Source organism: Lepidochelys kempii, chromosome 1, assembly GCF_965140285.1.
Source record: "Lepidochelys kempii isolate rLepKem1 chromosome 1, rLepKem1.hap1, whole genome shotgun sequence".
Taxonomy (NCBI): Eukaryota; Metazoa; Chordata; order Testudines; family Cheloniidae; genus Lepidochelys; species Lepidochelys kempii.
In genome coordinates, this window is record NC_136380.1 from 21,618,405 (window position 1) to 21,643,413 (window position 25,009).

Sequence of the window (25,009 nt, forward strand, 5' to 3'; positions counted from 1 at the left end):
TCAGACTAGATAATCATAATGGTCCCTTCTGACCTTAGTATCTATGAATCTATGAACCAGCACAATTTAGGCTTCTGAATCTCTTCAGCACTTTCAAAAATTCTACCTGAAATGTTCACAAAGTGATAACATAATATTCTATAAAACTATATTATATTGTCACAAACAAACATGCAATTTTAAGCCCTTGGTGTGGCAATCCCAGTTCAAGCAGGAGAGACAATGATGATAAGCAAACGATAAATGGCTACACAGAGTGTTCAGCCCCCACAACTGCAGCCAAAATTTCACAATAAGTGGGCAGGTTTTCAAAAAAAGCTCAGTTCCATTTTAGAACCTAAAGAAGGCCCAGGCTTCCAGAAGTGCCCAGCACTTCATTGTGAGCTGCTTGAATAGATTTTCAGAAGAACTTCACACCTTAATATGCTGAGCTTTATTTGAACATCTGGCCGTACGCGTCACAATGAGCTACTGGGTGCTTTTGAAAGTTGGACCCTTATTGGAGACTACATCTATACTGTGAGCTAGAGGCGTGATTCCCTTACTCCCAAATACATATTCACACTCACAACAAGCTAGCATGAGTGTAAATAGTAGCACAAGTAATGGCAACGGAGGCATAGCTTAGCCGTGTCAAGTCATGGGGTAAGGGCTGGTTTGTACTCTGGACAGCTAACCCACATCTTCACTGCCGCTGCCCATGTTGCTGTGGCTAAACTGCTATTTATACTCATGCTAGCTTGATGAGAGCTGGCACAAGTGTGTCTACGCAAGCAATGGAATCACACCCCTAGCTTGTAACATAGACAAAGCTTGGGTGTCTAAAGGGGCATTGGGCTGGTTTGAAAATCTTATCCACTCATGTCTATCATCTTCCCAATCCAAGGGACCACAGGGTTATTAGTTTTATATACTATGTTATATAAAGATGGATATACGTTCACACGTGCAATGTGATCTAAAGCTTTATAGCATGAATTTGGAATGACCACATTACTTTTTGTGGCAAAACCCTGAGTGAGTTATGCAGGCCTTCCCAAAGAAACGCTACTAAATCTTTTACAGCATACCTCACCATGTATTCTGTACAGTGTATGTCATGGGGTCTAAAAAATAAAATATAATCTTCCAAACATTTTAATCCCTTCCTGATACTATTTGGGGCTGGGAAGGGGTCCATTCTTTTGTTCTATGGGTGAAACATCGAATGAAAAGCCAAGGTTATGTTTTCCAACACACAAAAAGACAACCGACAACACACAAAAAGACAACCAACAAGAACTAGTAATTGGCCAGCAAAAATGACAGGTACTTACAGATAAAATTTGATCTCCTCTCTGCAACTCTCCACTGAGATCTGCTGGTCCACCTGCTAGGATGAAGGATACGAAAATGCCTTCCCCATCTTCTCCTCCCACAATGTTAAAACCAAGTCCCGTGGAGCCTTTGTGAAGGATGACTTTCCGAGGCTCCCTGTATAGAAACAAAATGGCATTGCTTACCCATTCGGATACCGTATATGCACCACTCAGCATCTCTGTCACATTACTTTTTCTTTAAGACAAAATAACAGGCTAGTACCTAATAAAACCATTAATAAATTAGATAAGTGTATTCACTGGGGAACAGGCATAGTGTCCTATTTTTTTCAAGACGACAACTGAACATTTCTACCTATTAATTTACCCCATTGTAATGTATTTCACTAAGATAAATGGTGGATTTCTGCGATAAGACATTTGACACATTTATTTACACCAATACTATATATAGCATTGGTAAACAATCGACATTTTTATAGTGTGTCATCTTTTATGCTCTGGGTCATGCTAAAAATAAAACCTAAAAACAAACAGAGAAAAAACATAGTACATACAAAGGGAAGCTTGTCCAACTCTGCCCTAGCTGGATCAAGTAACATCAGTGTTTTATATCACCAAGTTGAAAGCAGAGAATCTTACAAGAAAGTCTGGTTTGACCTTGTCAGGAATACAATTCTGTGGGCACACATAACTGCTTTATCACCCAAGCGGACTATGGGTATTTTTACTGTTTTCAAAAGTTGCTCAAAATTATGCAATCAATAATACCTAGCTCTTATATAGCACTTTCCATGAGTAGAGCTCAGAGCACTTTACAAAGGAGGTTACTATCATTATCCCCATTTTTCAGATGGGAAACTGAGGCACACTGCAGTGAAATGACACACAGCAGGTCAGAGTCAGAACTAGAACCTATGTCTCCTATTTCCCAGTCCAGAGCTCCAACCACTAGGCCACACCACCTTTTATATATATAAAAAACACATACAACTCATATTTTATTAAGTGGTGCTCAGTACTTTGCAGAACCTAGTGTTGAATACTGTGTTAATAAAACACATAACAATATTAAAAGGAACTTCATTCCTTAAAAAAGTCTACCCAACATTTGAAAAATAAAATGTATCTTCCAGATAGTTGTACCCAGTATTATCTAAAATACAGTTTATCCAGTTTATGGGATGATCATACATTTTCATAAAAGCTTCAGGCTCTTGGGGCTTTGGAACAATGCTAAATGAGTTCTGAAATGCTTCCAGTGTGGTTCATATTTTAGTGGAGAGATTATTTTGTGGATAACCTCCCCTCCCATCTGTGACTCCCTAATATCCAGAGGCACAATCTGACTTCAGTGCAGTGTTTTGTTCTTTATGGAAAATATTAACCACATTGGATAACATTTTCAAAAGCTTCTTAGTAATTTCACAGCCTAAGTCCCTTCTTAAAAGGGACTTCTAAGGCACTTAGCTGCTTTTGGAAATTTTACACACTGTCTACTTTTGTTCTTCCCCATCTGTCCAATTTCCCTCAGTTGAAAACATCATGTGATCAGCCACTTCTCCCCAGATGGCAATGAACCACAGTTTCAGAGCCTCTGATTTACAAAGGATCAAAATATCTATTTCACAGATCTTCTACCTCTACCTTCGCTTCAGTACAATATCCCCTAAAACTGTAGAATGAACTTGTAGGAATTCCCAAGACTAACTGGTGACTTATTTTCTTGATATTACAACAGCAATACTGTCGGATATGAAAGGGAAAATGAAGCATCAAATCCCCAAACTACCCCTTTCTGTGAAAGAAGTAGTTGCTTTCTGTATCGTGCCTCCAAACCAAATACTTCTTTCAATTATTCCCATCATTCTTTTAAAGCGGCTGGAGAAAGGTACAAGAGCGATCAGCCTGGAAATTGACATTCTCTGTTCACTACCTCTGATAGCATGTACTCATCTCTCATGAGTGCCCTCTGGTCAAGTGTGTGTAAGCCTCAACTTTCATGCCCTGTAGCCCTCCTGGGGCTTAGGTCCTTAATTAATCCTGTAGTCTATCAATGGTCTCGGCCCTGGTATCAAGCCGTACTCCAGGGCTTCCCTCCTGGAGGCAATGTCCTCGCCCTCTCTGGGCCTTTCAGGCCCCAGCTCTGCTGCTGGGCCACTAAAGGGTTCAGTTCCTCTTCTGGGGTGCTTCTAAGTCCAGGCCATTTCACGCAGTGGCTAATGGTGACAGGGAGACCCAGGCCCACCCACTACTCTGGGTCCAATCCCAGGGACACTGCAGATAGAAGCCATCTGCCATGACCCTTTATCTAAGCTGCACTGCTGCTCTGATTTCCTGGGCCACTTCCCCACAGCCCAACCCCTTCTTCATCCTTACCTCAGGGCCTTGTCCTGGTTGAGTCCCAGCTTCCAACCCAGGGTTCCTTCTCGCTCCCTCCAGCTTCTGCCAGCACTGCTGTGCCTGAGGCCCTGTAGCTCCCTCAGCTAGCCAAGCACACCACCACACTCCTCCAGCTCCAGCAAGGAACTACTCTCACTCTGGCCCTGCAACTCTTGTTATACTAGCCTGCTGGGTCCTGATTCGCTGTGTCCCACACAGCCATTTTAGGCAGCCTGGAGGTCCCTCTCCACTGCCCTTTTCTGGGGTGGGGTGTGGTAGAGTCATGAGGCCTGCAGAAGGGGGTCTCAGAGGGTCAAGTATACTCTGTCACACCATGGAACAGGTATAGTGTGTGCAGGTGAAAGTCTCCAAATCCCTTTAACAGTCCTCTGAGCTGTCCAGTCGCTCTGTGATTCACCTAATCTAAACATTAATCCTAAAGGCTGCCTGCAACACAGTAACAAGTTACTCACTGAAAATACTGTCCACACTGTAGCTTGCCTAAAGCCAGCTGCATTTGTTCATCCTCCTGTAATGACTTGCTCCCTTGTACTAGCTGCTAAACTAAATTTAGGGCTAGAATTGTGATATGCTTTTCAATGTACTGCAGTAGAAACGAGCAATTTTCAATCCTGTGGACAACTAAGTTTGTAAAAGTGTATGGAAGCATCTCCTTCCAAAACTTGCTAATATACTTAATCTACTATCTGATTGGTCCTCAAACGTTTTCAGATCAGAATGTACCAAAACGACCGGTTCAAAGCATGAAGGCTACAATCTGTCCCTAGTCCTGCAAACATTGAAATATGTGCTTAGCTTTACTCATGTATGTAATCCCATTGGAGTTAATGGGACTACACGAGTGAGTCATGTTACTCAGGTGTTGATGTGATTGCAGAATCAGGGCCTCTGTCTTTAGAAATGAACTCCTATTGAAATTAGTGGGAGTTTGCCTGAATAAAGGCCCATTACTGACAATCATACAGTGACCTTAGTCTCATGATAATTTTCAAGTAAACTGCCTCCTGCTGATTGATTCTTGTGTTTGATTTTTAAAAACAGACAAAAACAAAGGAGCATTTTTTGTAATGTTCTCGTATAAAGGAAACTGAACCCTTACTGGGAGGTATTAATCATGCTCTACATGGCCTCCCAGTTTCCATCTCTTTCTTTATATTGGGTAGTAAGAGAACAGGTCACAAAATAGAGCTCTGAGAAAAGCTACATGTTGTTCAGTTTTTTTATAGCCTGGGGATTGTTTATATACTAAAGGTCAAGTATTTCTAATGAACAGAGAGATAAAGATTCTCTCTCTTGGGTTGCTGCCATTCACTGATTACATAGCAATGAATTTAGCATTACCATGGACACGTGAAAGTCAGATTTAACATAATTCAGGTCTTTTGGGTTTAAATGGATTCAGATATCAGGCATTTACACAGATAGTATTGGCTAATGGCTAGAACACTGGATTAGGCCTCGGAAGACCAGTGCTCTAGTCCCAACTCTAACTCTGGTCCTACTTGGTTATCTTGGGCAAGTTATTTCAACTCTCTGTGCCTCAGTTTCCCAATCTGTAAAACAGGGATAATGATGTTTACTTCCTTTGTAAAGCACTTAGAGATCTATTGATAAAAAGCGCTATATAAGAGCTAGGTATTATTATTTACTTGGACATTTAACATTGAAAAAATGCAGTGAAGCTGAACAAACATTTCTATACAGCATCCAGGTGAGAAATCAGACTCATAGTCCCTGTTCAGTTTAGTATTAGTGTATATGACAGGCAGCTTGGGGATCCAAATGTGAGCACCCAACACTATAGCCAAAATAGGTAAATACAGTTGGGTATTTACTGGCTACTAATCTATACAGTTTGACAAAGAGCTGGCTCTGTTAATAATCAATGCCATCTGACCAAGTCAGCAGCTTTATGACTGCAACCCTGACAGCACTGTTTTGTTATTCTGCCTTCTTGACAGCACAATTCACATTTTGTTCTTGGGTGATTATCTTCTGAGAAAGCTCAAACAGTGATGGGTAAAATGTCAGGAGCTGTGATTAGAACACAGGAGTTCTTGGCTTTCAGTCTTCCATGCAATCTATTTTGTTCCGTTTCAGTGCATCTTGCAGAGTCCTAGAAAGAGGCTCAATAATAAAGCACTTTACTTTGGGGAAATTCACTAATATTGATATTGGAAAAATTATGGGAAATGAAGGATGCTAACCAATTTTCAGATATCACAAGTAATTGGTAGGTATTATGGATTTAGCAAATAACAATGCATGGTACCTACACATTGTCTTTTATCAGAGGACAGCAAAGCACTTTTATAACAATAATAAATTAAACCTCACAGCAACTCCTCTTAAGTAGTTAAACTGAGGCAGAAGAAGAATGGGTGACTTGCCCAAGGTTAAATAAATAAATACATAAATGAGCCAGTCACAGGGCTGGAAACTGAACCTTAAACCTTAAATTCAGTTCTATGCTTTAAACATCAGACCACATTCCAGGCACCAAGTAGGTATTATGTTTTAATATGTACTTGAGATTATCTGTTGCTAATAACGTGGGAAGCGACTAGTCAAGCATCACTTTAGTCGAGTTCCAAAGAAAGAGTTAAATATGGAGGGACTAAAGGTTGGCTTCTGACATATTTAACTTTATTCATCTGGCATATAAATTGCTCAATTTAGAGTTATCTTCTTTTGAAATGATGGATGATTAAAGATAACTGGGAACAGGAGCTTCAGTTGTCATGGTCCAAGGGGGACTTGGAGAACATCTGGAAAACGACATTAGGAAAACTTCACTCTCTCTCTCTTCTATTAATATTTTATAAGAACAGAATTCAAACAGAACAGAGTAGAATGCAGGTATTTGCTTAATATTAAGTAATGGAGATCCTCAAAGAATGAAACAAGACAAGAGGCTATTGTGCTGGTAAATATACAATAAGCTTAATGGATTTTTAATGAACGGAAATAATAAACCGTAGTTTAGAAATGGTAAGTTTTCCTTATAGTAAACAAGCCGAGTAGAAAGTACTATTTGCCTACAGAAACACAACAACCAAAGGAAAGCAAGAGATAGTAATTTCAAGTAACAGATTGATATTTAAAAATCATATTATATTCAGACACTAGATGGGGCTATCCAGCTATTGTAAAGCCACACTCAAAAGATCAGACACCTGTTTTTTCAATAAAAAGAAAAGGAATACTTGTGGCACCTTAGAGACTAACAAATTTATTTGAGCATAAGCTTTCATGAGCTACAGCTCACTTCATCGGATGCATTCAGTGGAAAATACAGTGGGGAGATTTATATACATATAGAACATGAAACAATGGGTGTTACCATACACACTGTAACAAGAGTGATCACTTAAGGTGAGCTATTACCAGCAGGAGAGCGGGGGGGGGGGGGGGGGGACCTTTTGTAGTGATAATCAAGGTGGGCCATTTTCAGCAGTTGACAAGAATGTCTGAGGAACAGTGGGAGGTGGAGGGGGAATAAACATGGGGAAATAGTTTTACTTTGTATAGGTTTCAGAGGAACAGCCGTGTTAGTCTGTATTCGCAAAAAGAAAAGGAGTACTTGTGGCACCTTAGAGACTAACCAATTTATTTGAGCATGAGCTTTCGTGATGAAGTGAGCTGTAGCTCACGAAAGCTCATGCTCAAATAAATTGGTTAGTCTCTAAGGTGCCACAAGTACTCCTTTTCTTTTTACTTTGTATAATGACATATCCACTCCCAGTCTTTATTCAAGCCTAAGTTAATTGTATCCAGTTTGCAAATTAATTCCAATTCAGCAGTCTCTCCTTGGAGTCTGTTTTTGAACTTTTAGGTCTGTAATCGAGTGACCGAAGAGATTGAAATGTTCTCCGACTGGTTTTTGTATGTTATAATTCTTGACATCTGATTTGTGTCCATTTATTCTTTTACGTAGAGACTGTTCAGTTTGACCAATGTACCTGGCAGAGGGGCATAGCTGGCACATGATGGCATATATCACATTGGTAGATGTGCACGTGAACGAGCCTCTGATAGTGTGGCTGATGCGATTAGGCCCTATGATGGTGTCCCCTGAATAGATATGTGGACACAGTTGGCAATGGGCTTTGTTGCACGGATAGGTTTGTGGGTTAGTGGTTCTGTTGTGTGGTGTGTAGTTGCTGGTGAGTATTTGCTTCAGGCTGGGGGGCTGTCTGTAAGCAAGGCCTGTCTCCCAAGATGTGTGAGAGTGATGGGTCGTCCTTCAAGATAGGTTGTAGATCCTTGATGATGAGTTGGAGAGGTTTTAGTTGGGGGCTGAAGGTGATGGCTAGTGGCATTCTGTTATTTTCTTTGTTGGGCCTGTCCTGTAGGTGACTTCTGGGTACTCTTCTGGCTCTGTCAATCTGTTTCTTCGCTTCAGCAGCTGGGTACTGTAGTTGTAAGAATGCTTGATGGAGATCTTATAGGTGTTTGTCTCTGTTTCAGGGGTTGGAGCAAATGTGGTTGTATCGTAGAGCTTGGCTGTAGACAATGGATCATGTGGTATGGTCTGGATGAAAGCTGGAGGCATGTAGGTAGGAATAGTGGTCAGTAGGTTTCCGGTATAGGGTGATGTTTATGTGACCATCGCTTATTAGCACCATAGTGTCCAGAAAGTGGATCTCTTGTGTGGACTGGTCCAAGCTGAGGTTGATGGTGGGATGGAAATTGTTGAAATCCTGGTGGAATTCCTCAAGGGCTTCTTTTCCATGGGTCCAGATGATGATGTCATCAATGTAGCGCAAGTAGAGAAGGGGCATTAGGGGACAAGAGCTGAGGAAGCATGGTTCTGAGCCATAAAAATGTTGGCATACTGTGGGGCCATGCGGGTACCCATAGCAGTGCCGCTGATTTGAAGGTATACATTGTCCCCAAATGTGAAATAGTTATGGGTGAGGAGAAAGTCACAAATTTCAGCCACCAGGCTTGCCGTGACATTATCAGGGATACTGTTCCTGACGGCTTGTAGTCCATCTTTGTGTGGAATGTTGGTGTAGAGGGCTTCTACATCCATAGTGGCTAGGATAGTCTTTTCAGGAAGATCACCGATGGATTGTAGTTTCCTCAGGAAGTCAGTGGTGTCTTGAAGATAGCTGGTAGTGCTGGTAGTGTAGGGCCTGAGGGGCGAGTCTACATAGCCAGAGAATCCTGCTGTCAGGGTGCCAATGCCTGAGATGATGGGGCGTCCAGGATTTCCAGGTTTATGGATCTTGGTTAGCAGATAGAATACCCCTGGTCGGAGTTCTAGGGGTGTGTCTGTGCGGATTTGTTCTTGTGCTTTTTCAGGGAGTTTCTTGAGCAAATGCTGTAGTTTCTTTTGGTAACCCACAGTGGGGTCAGAGGGTAATGGCTTGTAGAAAGTGGTGTTGGAGAGCTGTCTAGCAGCCTCTTGTTCATATTCCGACCTATTCATGATGACGACAGCATCTCCTTTGTCAGTCTTTAGGATTACGATGTCAGAGTTGTTTCTGAGGCCGTGGATGGCATTGTGTTCTGCACGGCTGAGGTTATGGGGCAAGTGATGCTGCTTTTCCACAATTTCAGTCCGTGCACATCAGCAGACGCACTCTATGTAGAAGTCCAGTCTGTTGTTTCAACCATCAGGAGGAGTCCACCCAGAATCCTTCTTTTTGTAGTCTTGGTAGGAAGGTCTCTGTGGGTTAGTATGTTGTTCAGAGGTGTGTTGGAAATATTCCTTGAGTCGGAGATGTTGAAAATAGGATTCTAGGTCACCACAGAACTGTATCATGTTCGTGGGGGTGGAGGGGTAGAAGGAGAGGCCCCAAGATAGGACAGATTCTTCTGCTGGGTTAAGAGTATAGTTGGATAGATTAACAATATTGCTGGGTGGGTTAAGGGAACCACTGTTGTGGCCCCTTGTGGCATGTAGTAGTTTTGATAGTTTAGTGTCCTTTTTCTTTTGTAGAGAAGCAAAGTGTGTGTTGTAAATGGCTTGTCTAGTTTTTGTAAAGTCCAGCCAGAGGGAAGTTTCACTACAAAAGGTTTTTTCCCCCCTGCTCTCCTGCTGGTAATAGCTCATCTTAACTGATCACTCTCGTTAGAGTGTGCATGGTAACACCATTCTTTCATGTTCTCTGTGTATATAAATCTCCCCACTGTATTTTCCACTGCATGCATCCGATGAAGTGAGCTGTAGCTCATGAAAGCTGAAGCTCAAATAAATTGGTTAGTCTCTAAGGTGCCACAAGTACTCCTTTTCTTTTTGCGAATACAGACTAACATGGCTGCTACTCTGAAACCTGTTTTTTCAATGTTTTTGAAATACGTTCCCCCCTCTCTCTCTTTTCGGTTAGATAGCACATGTAATTTTTTTTTTTAGATACATGAGGCTGAAAGTGTGATTCTAGGTGCCAGTGCAACCTCTGAGCACTTTTCATGTTCTCTGCCCTGCTGCTGCTTTGTACCAGAATACAGATAAAGCAGAGCAGCGGAGACACTAACCATGAATTAGGCAGGGAGAATGAAGAGAAAAAAAATCACAATCTGAGAGAGAGAAGCAAAAACGAGAGAAAGAGAGGAAATGAAGGACTGAAAGGAGAGAACTGGATAAAGGAGTGTGTGCAGGAGAGATGGGAAAGAAAAGAGAAGGGAAAAAGAAGGAAAAGACAAAAGGAGCAGACGCAGAGGGAGAAAACAAAGAGACACAACTAGATTGACAGAAATCACGATGGGGAGGAATAGGCAAGCAAAGAGTTGTAATCCTCATAAGTGATCCAAAGCATTTCTTCCACTGAGTTACAAACATGTCTATTTTGATAGCTTAAAAGATAGACTAGGTTTTCACAACAGGGATTGTGTCATATTTATGTACTGTAAAGCATTGTACACATTTGCAGAGCTAAATAAGAGCTAGATATTATTAAATGAATATTTTAAAATAAGTATATAGTAATAAAATGCTGCTAGTAAAATTTTCAAAAGTGTCCAAATAATTTAGGAGCATATATTCCAATGGGTGCTTCTGAAAATTGTATCCTGCAATACAAACCAATTTTTCACTCTTACCAGGTAAGTCATGGTTTTGGTATAAAGAGACAAATAAAATATCAGGGCAAACTTGTTTTCTTTTAATTTTTTTTTTAACTTTTGTTTTTCTATTAAAGAGGCACCGACAATTTGAAAAATCACACTTCTATCTGAAAGGTTTGTACTTACCATATTTCAAACATAATACTAGTCTCTTATTATAGCCAACAGAATGATGCTCCAAAAAATCTGGGAGTCCCCATAATTTTACTTATCATAGGTACATAAATTCACAGCAAGTATGGATTAAAAACCAGAGACTAAAAAGTTGGCAAGATATATGTATTGTTATGAAGAAAAGTAATTTCTAAGGATGACTGTAACTGAAAAAAACTTAGTGAAAAAATGCTTGTTTTTAATTTGCTTATTTTGTGCATTTGGCTGCACATTTTGTATATCACCAATTTCAGTATTTTCTTTGCAATAATACCTTGTAATAATACTTATCTACCTACCTCTCAGGAGTGTGGAGAGGATTAGTTAGTTAATGACAGTGTTTTAAAATTTCAAAGAGGTGTTAAAAACTCTGAAAAGTCAGGCCCTAGGCCTAGGGTTGACAATTTTGGTTGGATATATTCCTGGATATTTCATCACATGACATCATCTTGAATTAAAGATTAATCTTTAATTCCTGGAGACTCCAGGCCAATCCTGGAGGCTTGGCGATGTCGTATTGTGGTGGACACTAATCAACAAGGTCCCCCAAATTAGTAGAGATTTCTGAGAAATCTGATCTTGATCTCCCTGTGCCCCAGTTCCTGTTTGTAAATAAACCACTTACCTCATAATGGTATTGAGAGAACCCATCCATTGATATATGTGACACTCTGATACTATGGTGATGACCACCACAGAAAACCCATGAGGAAATTAATTATTACATTGTTATCTGTATCACAGTAACACCTAGAGGCCCTAACCAAAATCAAGGTCCTGTTGTGGCATGCACATAGTGAGTGACAGTCCCTTCCCCAGAGTGTTTATAATCTAAATAGACAAGACAGGAAAAGATTGGAAGGGAAAACAGAGGTACAATTACTTGACCAAGTGTCAAACAGTGGCAGGCCTCATTTGTCCAAGTCCAGTGCACTTAACCACTAGATAATACTGGCTTCCTTAAATAATTCACTACTCAAAGCAGGGTTAATAGGACTCCATGCAGGCACAGGGGTCTGTCTTCATAGAGTCAATGGCCAGATAGCCTCAACTAGTTAATTTCAGACTGCCAACCCTTTGGACGTAACCATTCCAATTTTATTTCACATCTTTTCCTGCTCTAACAAATTTTAATATATCACTTTGTACTTTTATTTCAGACAGACAAAGGGGACCAACACAGGAAAGACCCTGAGGGGAGGGATAGCCTGCTAAACCCAGGGTTATTATTTCAATCCTTGAGGGGGCCATTTAGGATCTGGGGCAAAAATTGGGGATTGGTCCTGCTTTGAGCAGGTGGTTGGACTAGATGACCTCCTGAGGTCCCTTCCAACCCTGATATTCTATGATTCTATGACCTGAAAAAGGTAATTCCAATTGAGACAGCATTCACCTTAACATGGGAAAACAAGGATAAACTAAGACCGCGCCGTATGTAGGATGTTTATAACATCTCTTTCGTCATGAGAGAACAAATTAAAATTTATAAAGGTTGCAGCTTTGATATGAAATATAGATATATAGGTATGTAAAAAAAACTCAAAGTCCCGATGAAGGGAAACTTAAGTATATTTAAAGTTTCTTTTATATCATTTATACTTCTGTTCTACTGTAATTTAGTGACCCAGTTATCCAATCTAGTATTTTCTCACCATATGAACCTCTGCCTTTGCTCCACCGGCAATGTCAGTTTCTATCACATTTTGTTCACTTCTCCCTTAAATGACCTTTGCTCTTTTCTGTCATCCTTACGTTTGACATGATCATCCCATCAAAAGCTGAAAAGCCACCATCATTCTCCTTCATATCCCTCTTTTGTGATGCTTACAAAACACTGCAGTCTAACAATGGTTAGGCAGGTGGCAAGGTGAGCCTGCTCGTTGTTTTGCTTAATGTGTTCATTTTACTGTTATCTCTTTCTCCAGGCCCCGCTCTTCCAATTCATTGACTGGGACCTCTGAATACTACTAAAATACAAACAAGATAAACCACCTTCTTACTAATTGCTGCCAGATTCATTATTGCAGCCCAGCACTGTAACTTTGGCATTCCTACATTGGACAAATGTATTGATAAAATGTGGGACATTCTTGTTACATTAATATATACTAACAAGTAGCTTAGGAAAATGATCATTATTTTGCTGTTTGGGTTCCATTTTATTAAATATACAGATTTTGACATACAAACTCTTATACCATCCAGCCATTTGTGCCATAATAATTTATTGTGTAACATTTAGAAAATTCATCTTATCTACTGTATCTATTCATTATGCTTGTAATGAGTTCTTTACTCTTAATCATTTGATTCCTGCTGTTTTGGCATTTCTTGATTACAAACGCATGACTTTATACTGATTTGGTCAGTCTTCCAGATCCAGTAGACATACCAGAACTTAAGATAAAGGTCAGGCTTGGTGGTGAAAACAGACCAGCTTCACCTTTCAAAGAAAACCAAAAACTCCAACGTGAGATTTATAAGGTGTTTAAATCATATGACAGTATTCCTTCCCACCCGCCTTCATTTTTCAAGTTATGAGTAGCAATCAGTGGCTGAATTCCTATCACAAGGACAAAATAGAAGAATGTTAAAGTCAGTGGGGCTGCCCAAGAGACAGAAAAATGATTACATGCACTTAAGCCAAAGTACTTCATGTGCACATCATTTAACACAATTTGTGCTATACTGGTCTCTGTGGTTGAAGCTAGGTTTGTAGTAGAAACCCTGACTGAGTGATTGATAGACTGATTTAATGTTTTGGGGCATATTACACAAGATGTTTTGAAGATTTTGGAGTTCAGAAATGAAGTCAGCATAAATGTCAATATAAAGTCATACCTACATACAACAGGCTACAAGGTTTGCAATGGCTTAATCCCACAATCAAGGTGACAGTGGCTGAGCCCCTCCCACAGAGGTGGAGGTGGCAGAATGGCCCTCCCTTCTCCTTCCCAAGCTTTTTGTATGGCTGATACAGAGGATTTTGCAATTGGCTGAAAGTTCATGCAGATAGACTGATATTAATTTCCAGACCACAACAGTGAACATCAGAATGGCAATATAGGGTCAGACCAAAGGTCCATGTAGCTCAGTATCACATTGTTGACTCATATTCAATTGTGATCCACTATAACCCCCAGATCCTTTTCAGCAGTATTAGTGCCTACCCAGTTATTTACCAATTTGTAGCTGTGCGTTTGATTTTTCCTTCCTAAGCGCAGAATTTTGCACTTTTTAAAAAAAAAGTTATCTTGTTGATTTCAGACCAATTCTCCAATTTGTCGAGGTCATTTTGAATTCTAATCCTGACCTCCAAAGTGCTTGTAAACCTTCCCAGTTTGGTATCATCTGCAAATTATAAAAACATACTCTCCACTCCAACATCCAATTTGTTAATAAAAATATCAAATAGTGCTGGACCCAGGACAAACACACGTGGGAAACATTAGATGCATACGCCCAGTTTGAAAGTGAACGGTTAATAACTACTCTTTGACTTTCAACCAGTTTTGCACCTACCTTTTATTAATTTAACCTAGACCACTTCTCCCTAGTTTGCTTATGAGAATGTCATGTGGGTCTGTATCAGAAAAGCCTTATTAACATGAAGGGATAAAACATTTACAGCTTCCTCCCATCCACTAGTCCAGTAACCCTGTCAAAGAAGGTAATTAGGTTGGTGTGGTATGATGTGTTCTTTACAAATCCATTTTGACTATTACCTATATCCCTGTTAACCTCTAGGTGCTTACAAATTGATTAGAGACACAAGGTGAGTGAGACAATAATATTTTTTATTGGACCATCTTCTGTTGGTGAGAGACAAACTTTCAAACCACGCACAGCTCTTCGTCAGGCCTGGGAGAGTACTACGAGTGTCACAGCTAAATGCAAGGTGGAACAAATTGTTTAGCGTAAGAAACTAGCACATATTGTAAGGGACCATTCAAGGTAAAACGGCCTGTTAAAACTTCTGCAGACATAAGACAAAAAGGGCGGGGTTAATGGGTTACAGATTGTTGTAATAAGCCATACATCTAGTGTGTCTGTTCAGTCCATGGTTATTAGCGTCTGGCAGAGTTATGAATTTAAACTCCCAGGCTTGTCTTTTAAAGTATTATGCAGGTTTCCTTTGAGGATGAGGACTGATAAATCAGATATAGAGTGATCACTTTGTGAAAAGTGTTCACCCACAAATGATAGGGTCTTTTATCATTTTCCTGTATGAGTTCATCCGAGAGCATAGTGGTTCTTTGGTTTGACTCACATAGTTTTTATTGGGCCATTTAGTGCACTGGATGAGGTATACCATATATTGTGATAGGCATGTATAGGACCCATAGATCTTGAAAGGTGTGTTGTGGGGGATGTGATCATTGTAACAGTGGTGATATGTCTGCAAGTTTTGCTAGATGTAAATAATTTTGTGCCTTAGCCTTCCTTATTTTGTCCCTACATGCTTGTGTTATTCTTTTGTACTCCTTGGTAATTTGCCCATATTTCCGCTTTTTGTAAGATTACTTTTTGATTTTCAGGTAAAGAGCTCTTGATACAGACTCTTTGGCCTGAATAGGCCTATTACTGTTCTTCTTACCTTTCCTTTGCATCAGGATAGTTTGCTCTTGCAGTTTTAATATTGTCTCTGGGAAATTGCCAGCTCTCCTGCACTCCTTTTTCCCTTATTTTTCTTCACTTGGCACCTTACCTACTAGTTCTCTGAGTTTGTTAAAGTCTGCTTTTTTGAAGTTTATTGTCCTTATTCTTCTATTCTCACTACTTCATTTCCTTAGAATCATTAAATCTATCATGTCATAATTACTTCTACCCAAATTGCCTTCATCCTTCAGATTCGCAACTAATTCCTCCCTGTTGGTCAGAATCAAGTCTAAAATGGCTGTCCCCTGGTTACTTCCTTTACAGTCTGTATCAAAACGTTGTCCCTTATATATTCCAAGAACTTACTGGACATTTTGTGTTTTGCTGTGTTACTTATCCAACTGATGTCTGGGTAGTTAAAGTCTCTCATTATTAACAAGTCTTGTGTTTTGGATATTTCTGTGATTTATTTTAGAAATGCCTCATCCAGCTCATACTCCTGATTTGGTGGCCTGTAGTAAACCCCACCTATGACATCCCCCTGTTTTTCCCCTAATATTTTCACCCAGATATTTTCAGCTGGTCTGCATCTCACCTCCTTCTGGACCTCTCAACAATTATATATATCTTGATATACAATGCATCATCTCCTTTTTTCCCTTGCCTGTCCTTCCTGAACAAGCTAAACCCCTCTATACCAAGTCCAGTCCAGTCATGAGATGTATCCCACCATGTCTCTGTGATGCCAGTTAAGTCATGATTTAGCTGAAGTACTAATAATTTCAGCTCTTCCTGTTTATTTCCCACATTCTTATTTCACATATTCACACAGTCAACCTGTGGAACTCCTTGCCAGAGGATGTCGTGAAGGCCAAGACGATAACAGGGTTCAGAAAAGCACTAGGTAAGTTCATGGAGGATAGATCCATCTATGGCTATTAGCCAGAATAAGCAGGGATGGTGTGCCTAGCCTCTGTTTGCCAGAAGCTGGGAATAGGCAACAAGGAGTGGATCATTTGATGATTACCTGTTCTGTTCATCCCCTCTGAGGCACCTGGCATTGGCCACTGTCAGAAAACAAGATACTGGACTAGATGGACCTTTGCTCTGACTCCATATAGCCATTCTTATATTCTTATGTTCATTGTTGTGGTTTGGAAATTAATATCAGTCTATCTGCATGAACTTTCAGATAATTGCAAAATCCTCTGCATCAGCCATTCAAAAAGCTTGGGAAGGAGAAGGGAAGTCTATTCTGCCACCTCCACCTCTCTGAGAGCGGCTCAGCCACTGTCACCCTGATTGTAGGGTGAAGCCATTGCAAACCCTGTATCCTGTTGTATGTAGGGTCCCAGACTACCTTGATCCAGCTCAGGACCTAGTATCGAGGAGTCTTCCCCCAACCCAACACCAATTAGAGCACTGTTTTGTATCCAAATCCAAAATAAATGTAGATTTGTGTATGCATGCTATGGGGGAAGGAAGTGTTAGTGAATGGGGGAATGAGAGGAGGAGGAAATGGCAAGTTTCCCTAGCTCTCATAGTCTGACATAGACTTAATTCTGAAAGTATAAACAAACAAACAAACAAAAAAGGAGAGGCATTGCTTGCTTATTGGATCATGTTATATTTTTTTGCTCTAGGCCTTTTTTGCAGTAATGGAATTTTACACACAATGAATCAGAGGGGACAATCAAAACTAAAATTAAAACTAACCCTCCTAAACAAGCCAGTGCAACCAAAATCCAAGCACTCCATATAACTGTCAGTTGTTCTGATATTATTAAAGACATGAAAGCGGTTGACTCTGGTTGTGAATGAATCATCTTCCCCCCATTAGTTTTGTGAAAATTTAGCCATCTGTATATGCAGATCTGCATTTTTACAATCAAATTACACTCACACACAAGCATTGGATGATTTTTCTATATCAAACAGCTCTTGTTCTATCTCCAGAATTAGTGTATTCAGCTTTGGGAATAATTTGTTACACTGAAAGAAACTCACCCATACAATAATATGGTTAACATGGGTTAGAATCAGACATCAGTAAGAATTTCCTTGATTAGTGTGAAATATGTTTCTGTTTTAACATGTACATGTTAACTTGAGGCAAGTGAAGTGAACTCAAGTGATGGCACTCAGATTACTTCCATGACAGATTAAGTGTTCTGAGTGTTACATAGGATATGTCCATCAGAAATATTGAACTTGATGCTCACTATATATAATCAGTCAAAAAGTTTTTAATTAAGCTTCACTGATTTTAAAATAAACGAATGAGCTTTTTTTCTATGCAATTTTTCACTGCAGCAATGGTGTTCAAATTAATCTCTGTAGCACATTGGTACAAACAAAGCAATGAGAGAAAAAATTAAATGGACCACACCAAAAAAATGTAAACCAACCCCCAACAATCCCTGATAACTACACCATATCTCACCTGCCAATAAACCAAAACAAATAATAGCCTTGGGGCTAACATGCTATTTGCTGTCCTAACATTGTTCACTCTGTTTTTATCTTTTATCTCTTTCCCCCACTCTGTATCTGTCTGGTTTATGGGATTATTTTATCAAAACAAGGACTCTCTGCTATTCTATGTCTGTATAATGCCTAGCACAAAGGGTCCCAGATCTTGGTTGGTCACTAGGTACTACTGTGATAAACATGATTATCAATAATAATAATTAAAATATGCATGCAGGGAACTCAGAAACTTGCCTGTCAACCTACACTTTGGAAAGTGGATACTACCACTGTCTGATCCACTCCAGCTTGACGGGTTCAAAGCTCCTTAGTAAAACCACCACAAAATTGTACTTTTCTGTTGCATATCAGCAGCTTTTACCAATTCTTTTCCTGATGTTATTTTTTTCTGCAGATCCTCCAAGAGCTTCAAGGATTTCAGGAAAGCTACAGAAGACCTTTGCCCTCCACAGCAACACTATTTGCATTTACACATTGGCGCCTGGTTCCGACAGCCTGGACACCCCACCTAGCTGGTGCCCCTGCAGCCATAAAACTCAGCTACCAGGGGGGAAGCAGGCATGTTAATGCTACTGGGGATATTTGCACATGTGACTGGGCCAAAGGATCTGCAATAACACCCCATGTTGCCTCCATTAAAGTCCCGTTAACTGAGTTTGGGTGCCTGAGAGGGAAAGGCATGCTATTAAAGAGTGTGGCCCAATGCACCATCAACCTTCTGCTCCACCATGAACCAATTCCAAAAAATGCACAGTAGGTTTGTTCTTGCATTCTAAACCCCATGTAACAGTAGATCCCTGCTGGAAGGCACAGAAGGGGAGTGCCATACCTTCCAACGTGAAGAATTTGGGTATTTCATCTGGTATTAGTACTGGATCAGATAGATTTTTTCCCCCTTCAATCTGGTAAATGTAGCCATGGCAGTGTATAGTTAGAGAGAGAGAGAGAGAAACTCAATTTTCATATGAAGCAGTTCAAGAGACAGAGAACAGCCTTACCCTTCCAGAGAAATGGTTCGTTGTAAGCTCATTGCGGGTGGACGTGTTGCAGTGCTGTGCTGGGAATGACTGTATGGACAAGGAAGAATAAAGAGAAGTATTTGTTAAAGAAATATGACTCTACTTGCTGATTCTCTTGTTCTTACGAAAATGGGTAGTCACAATTAAGATATAATGGATGACCCAGAACTAATTACCAGATTACTGAAATTACTGTGAGGTATTCCTATGCATCTCTCATATTTACTGATCCTTGTGCTCTCTCTCTTTGGATAATAGGGGAAGAAACCAATTATCTTGTCTCCTGTTTAATAAGATGTTATTCCTCATTAAAAACAGATTATAACTAGACAGACTTGGAAGGATTCATCTTTTAAAAAAATGCATGAATACAACAGATTGTATTTTTCAAGTGACTTAAAACAACTCAGATGCGAATTGTTATTTATATAAAATGTAGCAGTAGAACAACTGAGAAATGAAATCAAAGTGCTCTTATCATAGTTCACTATGATAATTTTTTATTGTTTCCTATGTAGAATTTTCAGCAAAAGATTTTGAAATCTGCATCTCTATAACTTTTAACTATGGATTTTTTTTCCAATGGATTTTAGATGGAGGGGGATATTGATTATTGCAGACATTTACTATTAAGAGCTACTGTTTCAAAACCAAATAATTTTCAGCACAAGCCGAACTGTGGATACACAATGTAAACAGAAACTGGATAATAGCTTTTATTTCAAATAAGTACAATAATAAAGGCAATTATAGACACCCCACTCTGAACTGACTAGCATCACCAAAATTAAAATAGTTGACCTTCAGCGGTAGTATTGGATTTGACATTAAATTAAACAATACATACCAGGAGAAGTGGGGGAATGAGATAAAGCTGACAGTAACGCAGATACTTTGACTGTTAAAACAAGTCACATATAGTTCAATCATAGTATTGGCTCTCCCAGAAATTTAGTTGTGGGGCTGGATAGAATTGTTACATCACTTTTAAAAGCACAACCTTCTGGAAGCTATGCTTCTAGGAGTGTTATAAAATGATACTGCCCCTCCTGGATAGTGGCAGATGTAATTATGAGCTCACCAGCTATTTCAATGCTTGCCTATAAATAGTGAAGCTATTAGCACCCTAAATATGATATATAACCAGAAACCACTTTAGTAATCCTCAAGCTATGGTTTCTAGAGCTGGTCAGAAAATGGAAATCCCTTTCTGTGAAAGATTTTGAATTTTTTTCTGTATGAATCAGGACAAAAAATAAAAAAAACATGATTTTTTTTGCAGGAAGGAAGAAAATACCATTTGGGGAGAACCAAAACAGAATTTTTGAGGTTACCGACTGTCCACCTGGCAGGACGTCTGCCTGGCTCCTCAGGAGTCAGCTGCCTGGGGAGGCAAACAGCTCAAGAGCAGGGCAGGCATGGGAGCCACCTAGCTGGGGAGCTAACCACCCAGTTCTTTGAGTAGCTGATGGAACAGGGGGCAAGCGAGGCTGGCGAGCTTTGGAGCCCACCAGCGAGGCTGTGGTGCAACCTGGAAGCGAGGGGATCCCAGTCAGCCCTCCAGATGAACTGTGAAGAAGTGGAAAGCTGGAGCTTTCATTTCTATATACCTGATGGAAAGATAAAACTTTTATGACAAAATGTAAATTTTCCTGAGGAAAATTGTGATTTTGCGGAAACTGCATTATCCATTGGAAAATCATTCTACTGGAAAATTTCTGAGCAGTTCCAGTGGTTTCTCTCATACTAAATCAGGACTGACTGCAGAACCTGTTGCACACACACACACGTACCCAGTGGGGACAGTAGTATACAGTCGCTTCAGTACAGCACTGAAGAACTTAGAATATCAGTAGTTGAACCAGTTCTGCTCTCATACTGACACAAATCAAATGGAAAGATTCCCGCTGGTTACTGTGGTAGCAGGATTGGGCCCATAGACAGAAGGTGGCAGAAATTTCACAGGGATGTATTGTGATTCATTTAAGTGTTTACACGGTACCTTATAAATTTTGGTTCTACTGCACTGTGTAGGAAAAAAAAACTTTAATGCCATTATATATCATTGATCCACTAAGTTACAGTTTTTGCCTTTTGCTATAAAGCATTATACAGTTATTGAACAACTACGACAGTCTGTTAGGATTAAATACTGCATTATATTTTAATTAAAAACTACGAAGCTCAGTGTCAGTGGGCACCACACATATATTTTACTGTTCATTTCATTTTGCTGCCTAACCAATATATGCTGTGTGATGGAGGACACAATTCAATAAACATTGTAATTTCTCTAGCTGTTTAGCACATGAAGTTGTAACATATGGCACTGTACTACAGGGCGAGCACTACACTTGCTCCCCACTTTCATTTCCAGTAGCTAGTGCTTCACACTATTTCCATTTTTAGTGGATGTTGTGAAGTGGTAAATAGAATTAGGAATAAACGGTCAGTTTTCAGAATGGAGAGAGGTAAATAGTGGTGTCCCCAGGGCTCTGTACTGGGACCAGTGTTGTTCAACATATTCATAAATGATCTGGAAAAAAGGGGTAAACAGTGAGGTGGCAAAATTTGCAGATGATACAAAATTACTCAGGATAGTTAAGTCCAAAGCAGACTGCAGAAAGTTACAAAGGGATCTCACAAAACTGGGTGATTGGGCAACAAAATGGCAGATGAAATTCAATGTTGATAAATGCAATGTAATGCACGTTGGAAAACATAATCCCAACCATGCATACAAAATGATGGGTTTAAATTAGCTATTACCACTCAAGAAAGAGATCTTGAGACCCATGCTTACACAATGGGAAAAAACGGTTTCTCAAAACCCATTGCTAGAACTCTGGCACAGAGGCAACTGAAGGAGTCAGACAAAGATTTGACCACATTTTCAATTTGAGTGATTGACAAAAGAAAATTAAAATCTCCACCAACGCAGTAAATCCTACAAGAATCCTAATTTTTCTAGGAATGTCACCACTGCAAGATCTGGCCCAAAAAGGAAATCTGATCTAGCACCTCTCCTCAAGATATTTTAACCCTCAGTCACTTTTTCAAGCCATCCTCCTTATTAGAAGGAATATAATAATTTCAGTCAGTATAGGAACACTTGTGTCCAGTCACAACTAATCAACAAAGCTTAAATTTTGAGGGAGGCATTTTCAAAAGCAATCAGCACTGGCCTACCTCTGCTACCACTGAGGTCATGGGTTGGACTCCCATTCATTTCAGTAGAAGCACATTTAGACCAGTGCTTAGTGCCTGGAAAATTCCAGCCTAAGTCTGACTATCAACAGAAAACTGCTCACCATCCATCCATAAAGCTAAGAAAAGAAAAGTTCAGAAAACAAGTGTCAAATCATAGCAACAAATACATTTGAGGGAATGATGACCTTGTCTTAGATGTCCACAAGTGAATACAAAGAGACTACAGTTCATTCGGTAAATGAATGAATTCGGGGTTGTGAATTAGTGCCTCAACTCTAAAAGGGTCAAAATGAAGAAAGGGACTAAGCTGATCATCCTAATAACGAAAGAGTCCAAGTTTCCAACTAAGCAGTAATACCTCATCTACGCTGCTGAATTCAAACTGATCCTGAGCATTAATATTTCATACAGACTATTTAGTACAAAACCGAAAGCATAAAACTAGTTTTGACAGATCAAATTCTTTCTAATCATTTTTAACACTGGAGAAATAATAATAAGAATTACATCTTCATTTTTTTAGTTTGGACCTTACAGTATTAAAGAAAATGGTTTTTGTGTTAATGAAGAACTGCAGAAGAGTGCTCTTATTTTCTCATTCAAAAATGGAGATTACTATACATGAGCTATTAGCAGTGTTGACTAGTGGTTAGGATGGCATTCACTTATTTGCTAATGTACAAAAACACAGGGGAAGACATACATCTTGCGCCAAGAACCTTACAGTGCTTTATTAGGCTATGTGAATTATGACTCAGGTTCTGCGTAATAAACCCTTGAATCTCTAAGAAGCATCCTATGTCCAGAGCCAGCTGCTAACTTTGTAATCAGTATAGTCCTTTACTGAGCACAGCAGCAATTCCTAAATAGCTTTAAAAATTTCACACAGGAAAGGACTGTTGAAACAAGAAACTAGAGAAGGGATATTTGAAAACCTTGGCTAAAGTTCACAGAGATGTCAAGTATCTCTGTTTTTTGGTTCCCACTTTAACAGTTCCTGATTTCCCAAGGGTAGATGCTCACCAATTTAAGAAAATCAGGCTCCTTCATAGTGATTCAATATTGGATACTCAAAAACAGAGACACCCAAAAACACGAGTCATCTCCAAAATCTTGGCCATTAGCTTTCAAATTCACATTGCAGCTGCTGTGGAGTTGATGGTGTATTTGCCCAGTAGCACAGTAATTCAATTTTTTAATTTTTTAAGTCTATTTACAGTTAGAGGAAGGAAGCAGCCAAATCAGGTAAACCACAATAATACCTACAGCAGGCTGACAGAAATGAGGAAAAAGGGAGAAGGGGACTATAAAAAAGCTACATCAGATGGATGGAGTGGGAAAGAAAGACTAGACTGGAATATTGCTTTTTATGAATCAGATACTATATTAAATAATATGACCCCATAACAAGCATGATTTACAGTTGTAACTTCATCTCTGTGCTCTGCTGAAATTAACAAACCACTTGAGCCACCAGTGTCATCTGTGCCCCTTAATGGTACTGTATCCTTATTATGTACAATTGGAGGAGGTACATTATTCCTTAGACCTCCCATATGAAAAGCCCTCATAGTACTAATAGTATACTCATTAGAAATGCTTTCCCAATCATAAACAGCTGTGACATACATTTAAAGTGAAACTCTGGACTATTTTTACATTAAGTGCTATATATTGGTGAAATCTGTTGATTTCTTTTTCTTTACAATATTGATCCCACGATATCAGAGAGACAAGGTGGATGAGGTAATATCTTTTATTGGATCAACTTCCATTGGTGAAAGAGACAAGCCTTCCAGCTTACACAGGGCTGTTCTTCAGGTCTGGGCCTGAAGAAGAGCTCTGTGTAGCTCAAAAGCTGGTCCCTTTCACCAACTGAAGTTGGTCCAATAAAAGATTCACCTTGTGTCTTTGATTTCTTTTTCCGTCATTTATAAGATTTGATTCTCAGTACAATATAATTTGTCAAATGTCACACTGAACAGATGCAATTAAAAGAACAATTTAATCACCATCTGATCCAACCAGCTACCCTATTTGAGGCAGAGACTCAGTGGTTTTGCATCTTTCTCAGCATAGCAGCCAGATGAAAAAGCTGAAGATTCTGATCACTTCTTCCAAACGCACAGACCCATCAGACACGACAGGATTACACCCGATGCTGTTAGATTCATGTACATGTTACAGCCCACCTAGCACGCATTATGTAGGATGAAAGAACATGAAACTTTTAATGAAGTTATTGAGGCCAACATTTTCAAATTTGGATGGCTGAACGTAAACACTGGCATCCATATTAAGAAACCTAATGATGTATCCTGGTTTTCAGTGGTGCTGAGCATGGGTTTAGGTGCCTAACATTTGACATTCCAGTTTGTAAATATGTTGCTCTTTGTATCTAAAAATATGTATAGTGCAATATTTAATAGATGTAACAAAAATAATAATAATTGTATATACTACGCAAAAGTATTTGACACTTTTCTCAGACATGTAAGAAGAAAGATATTTCCCCCAAAGAGCTTAGAATAAGGATTTGTTGACCACTGCCCTGACTTTATCATCCTGTCTCATGTTTTGTCTGTGATTTTATGCTTGCTAGAGGTAAAATGACATTATAGGAGTCTAAGATTTACAGGGGTATATTGATTATTAGCTTGGAACATACATCGGGGGGGAGAACAGGTGAACATAAGTAAATGGGTTATTAAGCTTGCTATAGTTAAGGGCCTCTTATACTAT

General features: G+C 39.5%; 1 protein-coding gene across 12 annotated transcripts in view; it reads right to left on the bottom strand.

Annotated features, from left to right (window-relative positions):
- Window positions 1–25,009, bottom strand: part of DLG2 (discs large MAGUK scaffold protein 2) — a 1,468,504-nt gene that overhangs the window by 272,644 nt on the left and 1,170,851 nt on the right. For all 12 annotated transcript variants that reach the window (XM_073336088.2, XM_073336097.2, XM_073336081.2 and 9 more), the window contains 2 exons: window positions 19,037–19,105; window positions 1,317–1,473 (listed from right to left, as the gene is read on the bottom strand). In XM_073336088.2, coding sequence (XP_073192189.1) covers window positions 1,317–1,473; window positions 19,037–19,105 — 226 coding nt within the window. The remainder of the gene's footprint in view (window positions 1–1,316; window positions 1,474–19,036; window positions 19,106–25,009) is intronic.